The sequence below is a fragment of the Sinocyclocheilus grahami genome, unplaced genomic scaffold (assembly GCF_001515645.1).
Source record: "Sinocyclocheilus grahami isolate Dianchi unplaced genomic scaffold, SAMN03320097.WGS_v1.1 scaffold692.1, whole genome shotgun sequence".
NCBI classification, from domain to species: Eukaryota; Metazoa; Chordata; class Actinopteri; order Cypriniformes; family Cyprinidae; genus Sinocyclocheilus; species Sinocyclocheilus grahami.
In genome coordinates, this window is record NW_015505871.1 from 186,981 (window position 1) to 205,407 (window position 18,427).

Consider the following 18,427-nt stretch of genomic DNA (forward strand, 5'->3'; position numbering starts at 1 on the left):
GGGGGGGGGGGGATTGTGTGTAATAAAAGAAGGGGGGGGGGGGGGGGGGACACACATCCCCCGCATAATCTACGCCCCTGGCTACGGATATTACAACTACCACATCAATTACCTCCTTACCTATTACAACACCGCCTACACCAGCACCAACTACAACACCACCTACAGTCATGGCCAAAAGTTTTGGCAGTGACAAATTTTGTGCTTTGCAAAGTTTGCTGCTTCAGTATTTGTAGTTTTTTTCCACATGTTTCTATGGTATACTGAAAAACAATTATAAGCATATCATAAGTTTTAAAGGCTTTTATTGGCAAAAAATATATATATGAGTCAATATTTACAATGTTGACCCTTGTTCTTCATAACCTCTGCAATTCGCTCTGGCATGCTGGATATTAGCTTCTGGGCCAAATCCTGACTGATGGCGATCCATTCTTGCCTTATTAGTTCTCAGAGTTGATCACAATTTGTGGGCTTCTGCTTGTCCACTCGCCTTTTGAGGACTGACCACAGGTTCTCTATGGGATTGCGATCCAGGGAGTTGCCTGGCCACAGATCCAACATTTCAATGTAATGATCTTCGAGCCACTTCTTTATCACTCTTGCTTTGTGACATAATGCTCCATCATGCTGGAAAATGCAGGGATCATCACCAAATTGCTCATGGATCGTTGGAAGAAGTCGCTCTTGCAGGACGTTTTGATACCATTCTTTATTCATGGCAGTGTTTTTGGGCAGAATTATGAGAGAGCCCACTCCCTTGTTTGAAAAGCAACCCCACACATGGATGGTCTCAGGATGCTTCACTGTTGGCACAACACAGGACTCATGGTAGCGTTCACCTTTTCTTCTCCGAAAAATCGATTTTCCAGATGTCCCAAAGAGTGGAAAGGGAGTGTCATCAGAGAAAATAACTTAGCCCCAGTCTTCTGCTGTCCAATTCTTGTACTTCCTGCAGAATTTCAGTCTGTCCTTGATGACTTTCTTGGAGAGAAGTGGCTTCTTTGCCGACCTTATTGACAACAGGCCGTTGTCCAAAAGTCTTGGCCTCACTGTGTGTGCAGATGCTCTCACACCAACCTGCTGCTATTTCTGAGCAAGCTCTGCACTGCTGGAGACACGATTCCGTAGCTGGCTCCTCAGGAGGAGATGGTCCTGGCGCTTGCTGGACACTCTGGGACGTCCTGAAGACTTCTTCACTGCAGTCGAACCTCTCTCCTTGGAAGTTCTTGATGATCCGGTAAATGGTTCTTTCAGGTGCAATATTCTTTGTAGCAATTTCCCTGCATGTGAGGCCATTTTGATGCAAAGCGATGATGGCTGCACGTGTTTCTTTGGAGGTATCCATTGCTAACAAGAACACAATGATTGGAAGCGCTTCTTCCCTCCTTTTATAGCAGGGGTGTCCAAACTCGGTCCTGGAGGGCCGTTGTCCTGAAGAGTTTAGCTCCAACCCCAATTAAACACATCTGAACCAGCTAATCAAGCTCTTACAGCCTATCTCTCCTAAATTTAAATGTGAGATTCTGGAAACGAGAACTAAATTTAGCGGGAACGGTTGGGTCGGGAAGAAAATTATTCTAAGCGGACAGCAGGTGAACAAAGAGTGAATATAGCAGGAGTGGGTGGGTGCGGAATAGAACCTTGCGGGAGCGGGGCTAAAAAAACAGTCCCACGCAGACCTCTACCGCGCGCCGCACTCTTGCGTTGGTTGCTGCGGTAGTCCCGCGATAGTGCAGGTCTCTACTCGGAAGGTGCCTGTTATAATGTTATAATCGAGGCTCTGTATTTGTAGTTTTCAATAGCACAACTGCAGCTCCTACCTTCAACTCCACTGCAGCTCCACCAAAAGGTAATTTAGACAAGTGATCCTATTGGAGGACCCTATTGGAACTCCTCCAATTCATTCATCATTGTGTGCATATAAATGTGTAGGTCAAGTTTTACCATCAGTATTGCACCCGAACCTGAAATCTCAAAAATTAGTTTTGCAACATGAGCAGATCTTAACTTAATGCTGCAATCGACACGGTCTATTCATATTCACTTTGTTAGCAACAGACGTAATAGATTAAATTTGTTTGTGCAGGGGCATTTTTGCCCCAAGTCCCCGTGGCCAGCCTTACACACGCTCCGCCTATGATCGACAGTTTTAGCTGTGCAAACGAAAGGATGCCTGTGTTCGGACAAACTATAAAACAAATCACTAGCATCAAGTTTCAGCCTCAGTCATTCTACAATCAAGTTGATAGTGAACAGGTGTGGCATCATGTTCCTCATGTTCCATGTTCCTTTGGGCCCCAAAGTGATTTTTTTTGGCTAATATAACTTTTTTAGCATTTCTATTCTGTGCCTGATTAGAAATCCTACATTATTGCTTGTTGTTCTGAACCATAAAAGTGCATCTTCTATGTGACTTGGGACACAGCTTTATTGTGCGCTGCTTCTTCTGAACCTACTGTTTTCTCACTTCCAGTCATTTTTTTCCTCAGGTTGGCAAAGTGCTGGAGAGTTTCTTAAGAGCGAATAATACTGACATCTTCTCTGTTAAAGTCACGAAATTTAAACGGGTATCACCATAGGACTGAGTCAGAAATCGGCTGAGAGGAACAGACATGAATACATGCTCATCACCGCCGAACTTTAGATTATATATGTTGGTGGTTCAACAAAATGCAAGTGTCTGTGTATGTGTGAAGCAAACTATGAAATTAATGTGTAAGAAAAGTTCAGATTTATTATCTGTTCTCATGGAATTCCTTGTTCGTCCTTCATTTGCGTGAAAGCAATCCACTGCTGCTGTTTTGACATTTTTCTGTTTTTGATATTTGTGCATGAGGATCGCACTGAAATTATGAGGAAGAAATCTTGTGAACTCAGCAAATGATTAAAACTCTCATTGTTGGGTTTCGTGATCATTAGTGCTCGGTGTGTTTCCTGCTGCTGCTCCATGACTTTGTTCAGTAGATGTTGCATGCAAGTTTTTCTATGAAATATGGAAACCAATGACCAGATTTTGTCAGCAGCTGCAGAGTTTGTCCTCCACTGTCCTGAAACCCATTCAACTATGAGAAGAAATTCTTATATTTTATACCAGACTGCTTCATCAGGACCATACACCAGTGTGAGACTGCTTTATAAAATAATGTCGTCATTGCATGATTTTTAATCACCTACGGTTTTAATTAGTTCTGACTTTTTAGGACATTTTCCCAGACTTAGAGAGCATGTTTTTATGGAAGCCCATTTCTGCCACTAAATTTAAAAAAAGTAAATGCGATTTTTTTTAAATCTCACAATATAGAGAGAGAGAGAAGCTCACAATTCTGACTTTTTTCTCAGAATTGCATGATATAAACTCATCATTGTGAGTTATATAGTCAGACTAGTGGAATACAATCTTGCAATTGCAAGGAAAAAAGTCAAAATTGCAAGATAAAAACTCCAATTCCATTTAAATCTCACAATTGTGGCTTTTAATATAATATAAACTCGCAATTCTGAGAAAAAGTGTCACAATTGTGAAATATATATTTTTTTGTGACAATTGTGACTTTATATCACGCAATTCAGACTTTATTTCTCAGAATTCTGAATTTAGCTCAATTTTAATTTTTTTAATTTTTCGCAATTGTGAGTTTATATCATGCAATACTGACTTTATAACTCGCAACTTCGAGTTTATATCGCAATTTTGATAAATAAAAGGCAGAATTGCGAGTTTGTATCACGCAATGAAGAGAAAAAAGTCAGAATTGCGAGATGTAAACTCGGAATTGCACGAAAAAAAATCTGAATTGTTAGATAAAAACTAAGTCACAATTACTTTTTTCATTTTTTATTCAGTGGCGGAAACAGGCTTCCATATGTTTTATTTAAAGCAAATAAACACAAGGAAATTAGCTTTTGCTGCAAGACTCCTGAAGTCTCTGAAATGACTTTTATTTTGTAACTATTTCGCAGTTTTTCCTGAAATCACTCACCCATTATCCAGTTTGACTAAATAGACAGTGTGAATTCACAAAACACTTGCTGAAAAAAAAAAAGATCATCTTCTGAATCTGAAATAAATATTTTCATACAGAAGACAAAGAACAGTTTCCATTTCACGTTTTATAAAATGTCAGGGGAAAATAGCATACAAGCATTTACTGTATAAAAACAATAACTTAGCACTAGCTTCTCATGTGTATAAAATTGTATAAAAGATGTTAAATAGTTAAATATTAACTTAATATGCATCCCAACATCTAAAGTCTGCAATAATATTAGATCTGGGTCGCTAAAGACATTTTGCAGTCAAACAAGTCGTATTAAATACAGTCAAATGAATGTGTTTGGATCAACGCAGCAACACTGACCCAGCAGATGTTTAGTGTTAAAAATAATTACGATTTAACAAGCATTATAAAGCGTCACATAACATTCAAAAGTGCTATCAGTCGCTCACTCACATCTTCACTATTTAAAAGCAAAGCGAAAGTGCCTCTAAATCCATTATAAGTTTAAAACAAAGTACTTTTAATAGATCTTGTGCATCAGAGTTTGCACTTTAGCACCCTTATTATCATGCATTTCTCATGTTGTCCTTTTGTAAATTGAAGGCCACGTTGTGTGTTGTAAATTAAAAACAGTTTTTGGAGTCAGATTTCTCGTCCCGTGTGAAACATGATCTACAATGACTGACTCGCAGCATCTGTCGTGTTCCCACGTCTCCTCCTTAAATGCCACTCAAACCCACAGAGCAGGTCAAATGTAGTCCAGTAGGTGTGAAGGTCGGTGAATGCGAGGCGTTTTCACCATCACCTTATTTTCCGTACCTGACAGTCACTGTATTTTGTACGAATGCTGATCGTTTGCATCTCAGTTCGCTCTCATCTTGCTGGAGATCCAGTTTGTGTAGTTTGTGACACGCGTGTAAACGCCAGGCGTGTCTTTCTTCCCGCAGCCGTCACCCCAGCTGATCAAACCCATCAGAGTCATCCTGCCATTTTTGGGACATACCAGAGGACCGCCGGAATCTCCCTGAAGAACGAGTAGGAGAAACTGATCAATCAACACGCACAAATCATTCATGTAACACAGTGTTGGGGTTAACGCATTACAAGTAACGCGGGTTACGTAATCAGATTACTTTTTTTAAGTAACTAGTAAAGTAACATTACTTTTTAATTTAAGAAGGAAATATCTGCGTTCCTTTTTTAAAATGTAACTCCAGTTACTTTGTTATACCATGTATTGACTGACAGCTCTGGTGTTGCCATGTTGAGAGAAATCGGGAGTAAGTGCAGAGCGTTGTGTGAACATGATGCTTACTGTAGTTCTAGACTAAATATGAACATGTTTATTCATCTCACCTGCACATAAACAGATTCAGTATTCCTCAAAATGAATAAAAACAGTCAAATGCAAAGTCAGATTATTACGCAAACCCGCAATAGTTGTAACCCTTGTGCAACCTTTTGGACATTTTTGTCTTTTTGTGGGTTTTTTTGCATTTCGCCTGTGTTATTGCCAAATATTTTGGCACAGGTGTGTATTTTTATTGGAATTTTACTATTTCACTTCAATTTCCTTTGATAAATCTGTTTTGCACTAGGTATAAAAAATGTTCCTCTCAGGACCGTAAGGACAAAAATGTCCCCATTGAGATCCATTAAATCTGCTATTTTTAATCGCAGTGCCATTTAACTGTAAAATGATGCATTTTTGTTAATAGGCTTTCATTCTGTTGGCAAGGCTTTAAAATTAAATTTTTTACTATTTGTTTACCAGATGGTGCAATTTTTTTCAGGTTTGGCCTATAAAGCAAATACTCGCTTAATTCCTGTTTTCTGCTTCTGCATATTATAGAGCCAATTGTATAAATAATGCAGCTATAATTGTGTGGGTGTGTTGGTATGGATGTCAGAGTGTGGTTTGTATGTGTGTCAAAAAAAATTGTGTGTGTGCTCTTGTAATATTTGAGAGAGAAAAACTCTACTGCAAATCACAAATCCATCCACTGTGTGCACCAGCAGAGTTTTGCTGGCATCTAATGGGGAAAATTTGGTACTGCGCCCACACAATCTTACTGAAAGCTCATTTTTGGAGATATCAACCTCAAATTTGGAACACAACTTGTTTAGATTTATGGCTTTGATTTTCTAGCAGGTATAGAGTTCAACATGTTTCATAAAATATATATTTTATATAAAATATCGTTCATAAATCATTTTCATAAACTTAAACCTCTATAACTTTTTTTTGGTTTCACTTTTTAAATTTTTTTTACTTCAACAATAATCTGCCATTGGTCTTCTTTTAAAATGAGACCAAACTTAACTCTGCGCTCCCAAGCTTCAAGTTTTTATGACATGGATATTTTTGTCCACAATGGACCTATGTGTAACTTTTTTTAATTGACGCACAAGAGTTAAATAAGTTAAATATCGTTTATGTATTTAATCCTATTTTATTAACCAAGGTCTTTGCTACTGCCCTTCGATGATCCAATTCAACCTGACATGTGTTTCATTTGTGTTATTGCTGAATAGTGTTGAACGTTTCTTCTCCTGCGTCATATTCTTCATGTGATTTGTCTGAGCTGCGCCCTCTACTGTACAGACGGGAATTTACATTTCCTTCAGCCTGAGGCTTATTCATTTCACTTTTGGTGTGAAAGGGCTTTTACATTTGTAAAAGAAGAACTTTTTTATATTAAAAACAAACAAGCAAGCCCTACCCAGATTTAAAAAGTAACTCAAACGCATTACTTTCCATAAAAAGTAACTATGTATTAAATTAGCTACTTTTTTAGGGAGTAACGCAATATTGTAATGCATTACTTTTAAAAGTAACTTTCCCCAACACTGGTAATGTAAACCGAGGCTGAATGTGTGGTTTGTCTGCTAAATGTAAATGTAAATGTAAATGTGTGGTCACCTTGCAGGCGTCGTCCAGGCCGCGCGTGTCTCCGGCGCACAGCATGTTTGGGGTCACCAGACGGCCAGCCAGCTTCTCCGGGACACACTGTTCCTGCGGCCACAAGCGCACCCGACCACGCTTAATTCGCTCCGAGTAAAACGGAGAAACTGAGAGAGACGACGACAGAAGAAAGAAAAATGATCATAAAGTTCCTCAGTCACTTTAGTGTTATCTGGACTATCAAGAAGCACTGCAAAAAATCTTAATGAGTGTTTTTATCTTGTTTTTCAGTTAAAATACCTTAAAATCCTTCAAACAAGGTAAGTTTACTTAAGCAACACTGCACAAGATTTTAAGACTGGTTTAAGCCTTTTTACTTGTTTTTCTTACTGCACTGGCAGATTCATTTACTTTTTAAAATGTATTATTTTAATGCACTGGCAGATTTTTCACTCTTAAAATTTTTGCCTTACTGGTAGCTTTTCACTTATTTTCTTTTTTTTTTTTTTTTTATTGTCTTACCGTGCTGGCAGATTTTTCACTTATTTATTCATGTATTTTTACTGCACTGGCAGATGCTCTCACTTATTAAAAAAAAATAAAAAATTCTTACTGCTCTGGCAGATTTTTCACTTATTCTTAAAAATAATTGGGTCTTTCCCATTTAAAAAAAAATATTTTGTCTTACTCCACCGGCAGATTTTCCCCTTATTTTCATAATTTTTTTAAAATTATTATTATAATTATTTTTTTTTACAGCAACAGCAGATGCTTTCTCTCATTTTTAAAGCATGTGAAAGAATCTACTAGTGCGGTACACTCGCATTAAACACACAATCTATTAAAAGAAGTCTTAATTTCTTGTGCAGAGTTGCTTCTCATGTAAATGTATCTTCTTTGAAGGAGTTTTAGATAGATTCTAAAAATTTGAAAAAAAAACAAAATGTACAAAAAAAAACAAGTAATTTTTTTTTGCAGTGAGATATGCAAGTGTGGCACACAGTACTTCTGATAAGAAATCTTACACTCTTCCTCTTTCCCGTAACCAGAGATCTCACACTCCGTCCAATCCGGTAAAACCAGGTTAGGTTCTGGTAAACATGCAGGCAGAACTTCTGGAGAGTGAACGGCACAGATACCGAACTCACTCTTCAACTTGAGCAGAGCTGAAGACACGAGGAAGACGACAGGAAATCACTCACGACTCAAATGACATTTATAACTTTATAAATACTGAAATGATGACCAAATTACAGTACATGCTAATATACTCTATTAGTATGTGCTATTATAAAACACGTAAGAGAAAATCCACATTTCATAAACACAAACAATATCAAAACCTCTTTTAGGATTAGTCAATAGATTGTTTTTCTAAAGTCTAAATTAGAATATTAAACACACTGCCGTTCTAAAGTTTGGGGTCAGAAAGATTCTACTAAAAATACATTTATTCATCAAGGATGCATTAAATTCATCAAAAGTGACAATAAATACATTTCAAAAGAGTTCTATTTTAAATAAATGCTGTTCTTTTGAACTTTATATTCATCAAAGTATCCTGAAAAATACAATGTAACAACTGTTTTGAACATTGATAATAATCAGAAATGTTTCTCGAGCAGCAGATCAGCATATTATACTGATTTCTGAAGATCATGTGACACTGAAGACTGGAGTAATGATGCTGGAAATACAGCTGTGCATCACAGAAATACATTACAGTTTAACAGATATAGTGAAGTCTAATAATATTTCCCTATTTTTACGCCATTTTTAATCAAATAAATGCAGCTTTGGTGAGCAGAAGAGACTTAAAACCATAAAAAAACCCTACTGACCCCAAATTGTTAAACAATAGTGTATATTTAAATATATAAAAAAATATATACATAAAATATAAAAGCATATAATTACAGTATCCCTGCCACCAGCTGACTGTGAGCTGATGATCGTAATAATCGTCAGGATCTGTTTTCTGTGTGTAAGAGTGCAGAATGGATTCTAGTGGCGTGTGTGTGATTTGATTTGTCAGTGAATGATTTGAAGTCTCACCGATATCATTGTCATACGTCTCGTCGTCGTACTGCTCATGAATCCAGTATTTCTCCACGTCAAAGATCTGCTCGCTGCTGGAGTTCTGAAGCCTGAAGGTTCGGCCCAGAACCACTCGAAGACGCTTCTCATCAAATCTGAACACAGATTATTAAAAATAATAAATACATACGGTACATTTTAAAAAATTCAAGACCTTCAAGAACAAATATCTGCCAATGGGATCTGAAAAAATCAACTTAGTTAAAAGGGAAGCTTTCATATATCCTATTGATATTATATTTGTTCTTGTTTTAAGCATAAACTCGCTTCATTTTGTTCAGTTTGTCGTTCATTTACATTTGCATCTCAAGTTAATCTATCTTTAATGTGATGTATTAAAGGGTTAGTTCACCCAAAAATTATAATTCTGTCATTAATTATTCACCCTCGTGTTGTTCCAAACCCGTAAGACCTCCGTTCATCTTCGGAACATGAGGGCTCTCTGACCCTCCCATAGACGGCAAGGTAACTACCACGTTCAAGGTCCAGAAAAGTACCAAGATGATCTGCAAAGTAGTCCGTGTGACATCAGTGGTTCAACTGTAAAGTTACGAAGCTACGAGAATGCTTTTTTTGCGCAAAGAAAACAAAAATAACTACTTTATTTAGTCATTACGCTGGATCTGGGTCAGCGCCGCCACAGGCTCACGTCATGATACTGTCGTGAACGTGCGTCCACAAGTGACGCAGTAGAGACGAAAATGTGGAATAAAGATGTTATTTTTGTTTTCTTTGCGCAAAAAAGTATTCTCGTAGCTTCGTAACTTTACAGTTGAACCACTGACGTCACACGGACTACTTTGTCAGCGGTGAGGATCCAGCAGGAGTCGATGAGGACACCGCCGCAGAGGAAGCTGTATGATTTAGCGCGTGGCAGATAGACGGTGAGGGCGGCCTGCCACGGCTGCTCTCTGATATCGCTGACCTGACCTCCACGAATCCTGAACATGGGCAGAGAGTTTGAAGGAGCTTCAACTCGCTGACCGCAGGAACCTGAGTGCCAGAAAAAACTCAAGAGATCACAATCCCGAAACACCAGAGTCACACATGTGAGAGAAAACACCACTCGCTTTCTTTACAAAATATAAAAGTCTAGTTATCTTTCACCGTCTCACCTTGAGTGTTGGTGGTTATCGGGGCTCGTGGACCAAGTGTGGTGATCGATGGAGTTTTCCTCGCTGTGGAAGCAAGACAAATACTGTTAAAAAAGCACCCACACACAAAATTTAGAAACATTAATATGTCAGGACTGATTTAAATGATTAAGGGCGAATTTTAACCTAAACGTGGTGCATATTGAGTCCACATTACATTTACTCAGCTATTTTAGGAACCTAATTCAATTGAATAATAATTAAAAAATAAAAAATTATAATAATTATTATTATATTAGTTAAAGCATGACAATAATAATTATTATTTTTATCTTTATTATCTGTTTATTTAATTGTGTGTTATTTATTCACTTATTTTTATTAATTAGTCAAATCAATAATAATAACAATAATAATAATTATTATTATTATCATATAATAATAATAATTATTGTTATTATTATTAGCTGATTATAAAAATTTACAAATATTTACTGTGGTAAATTACAATTGTATTGTGAAATTTAAAAAAAAAGTTACAATACTAATATTTGTCTTAAATTCTTCACTTTCAAACATTTTACGGCTTTAAATATATCTAACAAGGTTATTATCATTAACTAAACCAATAAAAAACATTTTCCTTGCTTAACTAAAAACAGACATTAACTGAAATAATATTTTTAAAAATTCAGCTAGTTGTCAAAGCAACATTTCTCATTTTCATTTAGTTTAGCTACATGAAATAAAGTTTAACTGAGTTATTGGACTAAAATAACTAAAACCAAAATAAAAATAAAAACTACTGACATTAAAAAAACAATGACTAATAGAAATGATGAAAACACAACAAAATTACTAAAATATTTATCAATCTATCTAGCTATCTATTTATTTATTTATTAATAATCTCTATGATACAAAAAAAAACAAGCTTTTATTTGGTGGAATACTTCCAAAATGCTGTAAACGTCTCTCCACAAATATGGTGGAAATGATACCCTTGTTTGGGGAAACCTTCAATCACTCCAAGACTAAACAGTGAAGTGCATCAGTGACTCATATTGATCAGCTGTCATGGCAGCAGTGCAGACTTACGGCACTTAGGGACGTCACAGAGCTCCCAGGTCAACTGAGACCCTTTATAGACGTGACACCAGGGGCCCAGGTCACCATCCGGGTTCCTGTGAGAGAAAACAGCCAGAGAGTTAGAGATGGAGACCTGATTTCTGATGCTTTAGGAACATTGAGGATGAGACTTTACAGTGTTTTTATCACACTTAAAGGTTAAGAGCTGTTGTTGGGCCTAAGAAGTGAACAGAAACGCTTTAACTACGGTTAAAGCAATGTTGTGACTGGCTTTATGATACAGTAATGGTACTTTGATATAGATACATATATATGATTTACATATTTATGCAAAACAAAGACATTGAATTTTTGTGTAATAATATTTTGATTATATGTAAGTTTTATTTACACAAATGTGCATTGCTCCAAGTTTTGTGGCATTTAAAAATGAATTTATCATTTCAATCCTTAAAGCAGCTGAAAAAGAAATGCCTTAAAACTTTCTAAATTACTTGCAATATATATTAAGCACTGCTTAGGTTTTTTGTTTTAATGTGTTATAATTGGCTTTTATTTATTTTAGTATTTATTTCTCTTACAAAAAAAAATATTTAAAAAAATGTTTACACACACACACACACACATATATATATATATATATATATAAAAAATTGAGTTTGATCGTTATACTGGCAAATAATACTACTAAAACTAGTATGTTATACTAATTATGCAAATTCTACTAGCAACTAATAATTCTAAAAACAGCAAGTTATACTAGTTTTACTAGCAACTAATACTATTAACAACAGTAAGTGTACTAACTATTAGTTAGTGTACTAGTTACACTAATTATACAAGCAACTACTGATACTAAAAATAGTAAGTTATACTAATTACACTTATTTTACTAGCAAGAAATTATACACTAGTACTAGTTACACTAATTTTACTCGCAAGTAATGATGCTAAAATAAGTTATACTAGTTACTCTATATTTATTAGCAACTAATGATACTAAAATAAGTTTAAGTTAGTAATTTATACTAGCTATACTAGCTCACGAAAAATAGTAAGTAATATTGCTTTTACTAGCAAGAAATGATACAGTAAAAATAGTACTAGTTACACCAATTTTACTCGCAAGTAATGATGCTAAAATAAGTTTTAAGTTAGTGATTTATACTAGTAATAGTAGTTCACGAAAAATAGTAAGTAATATTGCTTTTACTAGCAAGTAATAATACAAAACGAAAACAAAATTATATATACGTAAAATTAGTATTACTAAAAACCTCTGAACAGTGATAAATAGCAGTATTTGCTACAAGGTCAACTGCTGATGACTTACTGATTTCACACTGTGTTCCTGTAAACCCGGGCGGACACTGGCAGATGAAGTCACTGGAGTAAACAGCTTCTTTACACGTCCCTCCATTATAACACTTAGACACGAAACATTCTGAAAAACAGAACAATAAACATCTGGGTGTCCATCGCAGACTGTTTCTGAGTTTAATAAATCACATTTATTTTATTGCTTAGAAATGCTATTCTAAGTGTGCTACGAACATTTTTGGTCCTTCCAAAGTATTCGTAATTACTTGGGTGTAAAGTGGTTTTGCATAATGATTACATCATTTTATATTCAGAAATAGAACAACTTTTACAACATAAGGATCAATAAATTGTGGTCAAGTCGTCGTACGGCTCATACTGTGGCATAATTCAAAATCACACATGTTTTTAATTCCAGTGATTTTTCCGTGACCAGCGGGTGACTCGTGGGGAGGAGACGCTCTGTGTGTCTCTACTCTCAAATTGAAATGATTTGAACTAAAACAGGTGGTGCTGCAGAAATGCTGTGTTTTTCATTCAGTGAACAGAAACACACACACAAAGGGAAACATAAAACATACACCTTGTGTACTTTATATACACTTATTATTTTATCAATAAAACAGTAAATGGTCCTTTTTCTTTAAAAAAGGTTAGTCTGTTATACAGATCTTTATATCTTGATAGAGCGTGTGATCACTCACTGGTCACCGGTATCTCATGACAGCGTACTCTTGCTCGAACGGCGCAGCGGCAGAATTCAACTTTCTGACCCTTCCATCGCAGCCACGCCGCCCCAATTTCTCTGACCGTGGCCGAATTAGCGTCCACACAAGCGTCTGACACACACAGACACAAAATGACAAGGAAATTAAGACATAATGGTTGTGGTCAGGGATAGATGCAAATGAAATGACTCAAGCCTTCTCCTCCACATCAGACTGGGGAAAGACAGAGAGGACAGAAACAAACAAAGCACAAAAGGTGCTTCAGTCTGGAATGAAAGAGAAGACACAGTCTTGATGTGTTTGTCCTGAAGGCTGAAGTTCTGCTTGTGATTGTGTGACATGTATGTTTTTCCTGTGAACAGCGCACACCCTAATGGACACCAACATACTGAGGATATGATTGCATTTGTTTGCCGGATACATTATACAGCTTACTATTACAGTTACCATCTTGAAAACAAAAACATTCCATTTTTAATCCATTTAAAAAATACTTTTGGCAGTCATATGAGTCAAATTATAAGTGGAATTGATATATAATGATTTAATCAAGAGCCATATGAATGAACTCAATTAAGATGACAGTATGGAACAGTATCAAAAGAAACAATAACAATAACAACAACAACAAAAAAACATCTTCATTTACATATAACCGATTTAAAAACATTGTGGGATTCGATTCGATTCTAAATCTGTTCAATTACATAAATTGTTCGAACGAACCGAATCACTACAATGAATTGGACTTTTCATTGCCACTTATAAATCAATTCACTAGAATTAATCTGACTCAAGTTCATTCTATCTATGTATCTATCTATCTATCTGTCTGAGTCACACCAGCAGAAGTGTTGTATTCCATGCATAGAGGAAATTAGCACAATAATAAGCTACTGCAGAAATAACATGCAATACATGCATCACAGCCAGAGATGAAGTTGACAGGTCAGAATAAAACTCACCTCTATTTGTCCGCGTGCCTCTCTTCTGTCTGATATTGAGCACCTGTCAGAGATGCAGAATATTGTTCAATCCAGATATCATGCATTAACATCTCTCTCTCTCTCACTAACACACACACACACACACACACACACACTTACTTTCGGATCTGCAGCACAGCACAAAGCAAAAAGCAGCAACAGCAGGTTTAGTAATACATTCATGTTGACCTGAAGGTTTCTCTGTAAACTCCTGCAAAACAGAAAGGTTTGTTACACATTTCATATTAAAATGATATTGCTCAGACATTGCTTTTTATATATTAATGGAAAAAATGAAATGAAAAAGTAATAAAAATATATAGAAATATTTTTTTTAATATTAAAAATGGCAAAAACAACAGTACTGACTCTTTAAAACTCGAAATGGAAAAATAAAAACTATAAAGTGATACTAACATAACACTGGTTCTAATTACACAAAAATGTGTCATGGCATCAGCAGAAATGCAATGACAATCTGTTTCCACTCTGAAACAAAGTTTTGTGGTAATGTGTGGGCATTTTTAGTCTAAATAAAGAAAGGGTTTAATGGCTTCATGATCTGTTTTTCTTTTGTCTGACATTGTGAGTGTCCCGTGTGGAATAGAGACCAACCCCTTAACTGTCACTCACATTTTTGAACACAGACGTGAAAGTGCACGATCCAATTAAATGTAACGAAACAAATCACATTAATGTGTCAGTTTCACCTCTCCAATCTTGTATTAAGAATGTTTTAACTGAACAAGTTGTTGCACCGTTGCAAAGGGAAAACATGCAACATTTGACATCCACATACACACACGTTTGTGTGCATTTGTGTTAAATCTTTACTTTCGGACCCAAAGGCAGAACAGTGTGCCATTGTCCAGCAAACAGAAAGACATGTGGGAGGGAAGAATAGAGGAATAGATTACAGCAAACGTGATGAGTGAGTCAAAAAGCTTATAAAGGAGTGAAGCTGAGTCACTGCGCGCAGAGAGAAAGAGAGACACACACACAGCGTTCTCATTCCGAGTCTGTCTATCTGTCCTGCATCTGTCCATCTGTAAGCGCTCGATAAATATGAGGGCTGAACAAGCACAGGATAAGAGAAGCTGCCTGCAATTTGAGGCCAAAACAACTAATAACATTTTAACATCAGCACATATGCAGATCTGGTGAGTTACGAGAAGCCTTTAAGGAATCTGACTTAAACCAACAAAGAGCCACCAGCACAGAAGTGTGTCTGTAAAGCACAGAGCTTATGCATTAGAGCGTGCTGTAAATGTGCTGACTGTGAGCCGACTGCAAACATACACCATAAACCTGATCTCAATAAAAGCCAGAGGCGGTTTGTACTCATTCTGGTCTGGTAGGTTAATTTTGCAAGCCTTTTTAGATTAGGAGCAGTCTTAAAGGAACACTCCACTATTTTTGAAAATAGGCTCATTTTTCAACTCCCCTAGAGTTAAACTGTTGAGTTTTACTGTTTTCTAATCCATTCAGCCGATCTCCGGGTCTGGCGGTAGCACTTTTAGCTGTAGCTTAGCATAGATCATTGAATCTGATTAGACCGTTAGCATCTCACTCAAAAATGACCAAAGAGTTTCTATATTTTTTCTATTTAAAACTTGACTCTTCTGTAGATACATAGTGTATAAAGACCGACGGAAAATGAAAAGTTGCGCTTTTCTAGGCCGACATGGCTAGGAACTATACTCTCATTCCGGCGTAATAATCAAGGAGCTTTGCTGCCGTAACATGGGTGCCGCAGGCACAATGATATTACGCAGCGCCTGAAAATAGGCTAACTTCCATCAACATAACCAACGTGACCACCTGCTTGAACAGGGAGCGTGCTGGGGACTATTTTCAGGCGCTGCGTAATATCATTGTGCCTGCGGCACCCATGTTACGGCAGCAAAGCTCCTTGATTATTACGCCGGAATGAGAGTATAGTTCCTAGCCATATTGGCCGAGAAAATCGCAACTTTTCATTTTCCGTCGGCCTTAGTACACGATGTAACTACAGATGAGTCAAGTTTTAAATAGGAAAAATATCAAAACTCTTTGGTCATTTTTGAGCGAGATGCTAACGGTCTAATCAGATTCAATGATCTATGCTAAGCTACAGCTAAAGGTGCTACCGCCAGACCCGGAGTTCGGCTGAATGGATTCGAAAACGGTAAAACTCAACTCTAGGGGAGTTGGAAAATGACCCTATTTTCAAAAATAGTGGAGTGTTCCTTTAAAGAGTGTCTGACACCCAGTATCTCCCATGCGAATTACGTTTTTAGACGCATGCTGTTTCTGCAGATAAGAGCGGATTTACACACAGCAGAGTGTTATTAAGGGAATAACGAATTCCTGAGCATCAACGTCACGCGAACCTGAAGGAGCCAACATGAATTATAGTCTGAGTACTGTAAGTGCTGGATGAACATCTGATGACTGCAGTGTACTAGAGTATGCAGATCTCAAGCACTATATGCATTTTATACATATACTGTGAAAATACAAAGTGCTCCTTGTGGTTAAACCTAAAGTAACCGGTTTTATTCAAGCCAAACCAGATCAATTTGAGCTGCACCATCATAAGTCACCTTCACAAGTTTAAATCAGGTACAAATAGATTATTAAGGCAACAACTGCACACGTACAACATTTACAATGTATAAACATTTAAAAAACTGACTGAAAGTAATTTTATACTAGATCTATAATAGAAACATACTAGATTTTACTTAAATTATAGTTGCATATTACATAACATGTCAATATTTATATTATTAAATGACTGAATCAATCTGACATCACAATTTACAAGTATAAAATAAGTCATTTTAAGAATCAGGTATAAATAGCTGTTTAAGGAAACAACTGCACATGTACAAGTTCAAATTTGTAGTCTATGTAAGTAAAATATGTGCATAACTCTTTGGAAGTGCCTCAAATCCCAGTTTGTTTACTATTATACCAGTAAGTATGGTTTTATATAATAAATGCTCAATTTTGCTTATATTATAGCTATATTATCTATATATTAAGCTATGCACTGTAATGATAGGTAAACAAAAATCTGATCCTCAAGTCAATATATATGTATATATAGCCTATATATATTTAAAAATTTTTTTTATTTTTTTTCATACACTTTGCAGTTTTGTAGAATATGTAAGTGAAATAAATGCATACTCGGTGGTGTCTCAAATCCCAGTTCGCTGCGAACTACGACAGCCTTTTTGGGCATCATCGGCGCTTATGATGCCCCGAAATGCTGCTGTCTAGGAAGACAGCTCTGTGTTATGAATCACAGCCCTGTTCTAAGCTCAAACGCAGAAAGCGAAACATGTTTAAGCGTGAAATAAAGCGTGTGTTCGCGTCTCACCTCTCCAAACAAGTGCGCTGTACTCTGCGTCCTCTTGAATCCAAACTAAAGCGTCTCTCTGGTTCTCCTCCGTGTCTCTGTGTCTGAGCTCGTGAATCTCAGGATATTTATGCCGGAGGTGATGATGCTGATGCGGGGCGGGGAGAGGGACGGGAATGTCCGATAAGTGTGTGAGGTCAGTGAGTCAGTGATGTAATACTCATCCTAAGTATGTTGGCACGTAAATATGTACGCAAGGCAGTGCATTATTAGACAACATCAAGTGTCAGTTATTGTAAAGAAAGATAGCAAAAGCTATGAAGCGCGTGTCAGCCACGGAAACATAGGCTTAAAATGTTTTACCTCACAATTCTGACTTTTTTGAAGTCGAAGAGATCCAATCAGAATGGAGAGATATAACTGGCAATTTCGATAAAACATTGAGAAACATAACTGTAAGATAAAAATTCACTAGAAAAAAATACTTTTTTTAATATAAAAAAGACAATTGCAAAATACGATAGGCTGTACCCTACACTCTCAGAAAAAAAGGTACAAAAGCTGTCACTGGGGCAAGTAAAAAAGGCACACCTTTGTACCTAAACAGTCCATATTAGTACCTAAAAGGTACAAAAGTGTGCCTTTTGAAAAGGTCCCAGTGACAGCTTTTGTACCTTTTTTTCTGAACGTGTACGCTATTAATTCAGAATTGACGTAAACTCTGAATTCTGAGTTTATTTATCGAAATTCTTCCTTTTTTCTACCAATTCTGAGAAAAAAATTACGAGATATAAACTGCCAGTTCTGGCTTTTTCCCCCTCAGAATTAAACTGTGAAGAAGTCCGAACTGAGATAAAT

General features: G+C 36.5%; 1 protein-coding gene across 1 annotated transcript; it reads right to left on the reverse strand.

Moving 5' to 3' along the window:
• Window positions 1–1,205: 1,205 nt before the first annotated feature.
• On the reverse strand, window positions 1,206–17,678 carry LOC107559562 (salivary plasminogen activator alpha 1). Its single transcript, XM_016243446.1, has 13 exons — window positions 17,591–17,678; window positions 14,341–14,431; window positions 14,200–14,242; window positions 13,211–13,345; window positions 12,441–12,630; window positions 11,196–11,281; window positions 10,119–10,181; window positions 9,789–9,996; window positions 8,962–9,098; window positions 7,932–8,072; window positions 6,925–7,073; window positions 4,358–5,025; window positions 1,206–1,218 (listed from the first exon to the last, which is right to left on the reverse strand). The coding sequence occupies exons 2-12, from the start codon at window positions 14,401–14,403 to the stop codon at window positions 4,864–4,866; spliced, it is 1,377 nt and encodes a 458-aa protein (XP_016098932.1). The 5' UTR covers window positions 14,404–14,431; window positions 17,591–17,678; the 3' UTR covers window positions 1,206–1,218; window positions 4,358–4,863.
• Window positions 17,679–18,427: the final 749 nt, after the last annotated feature.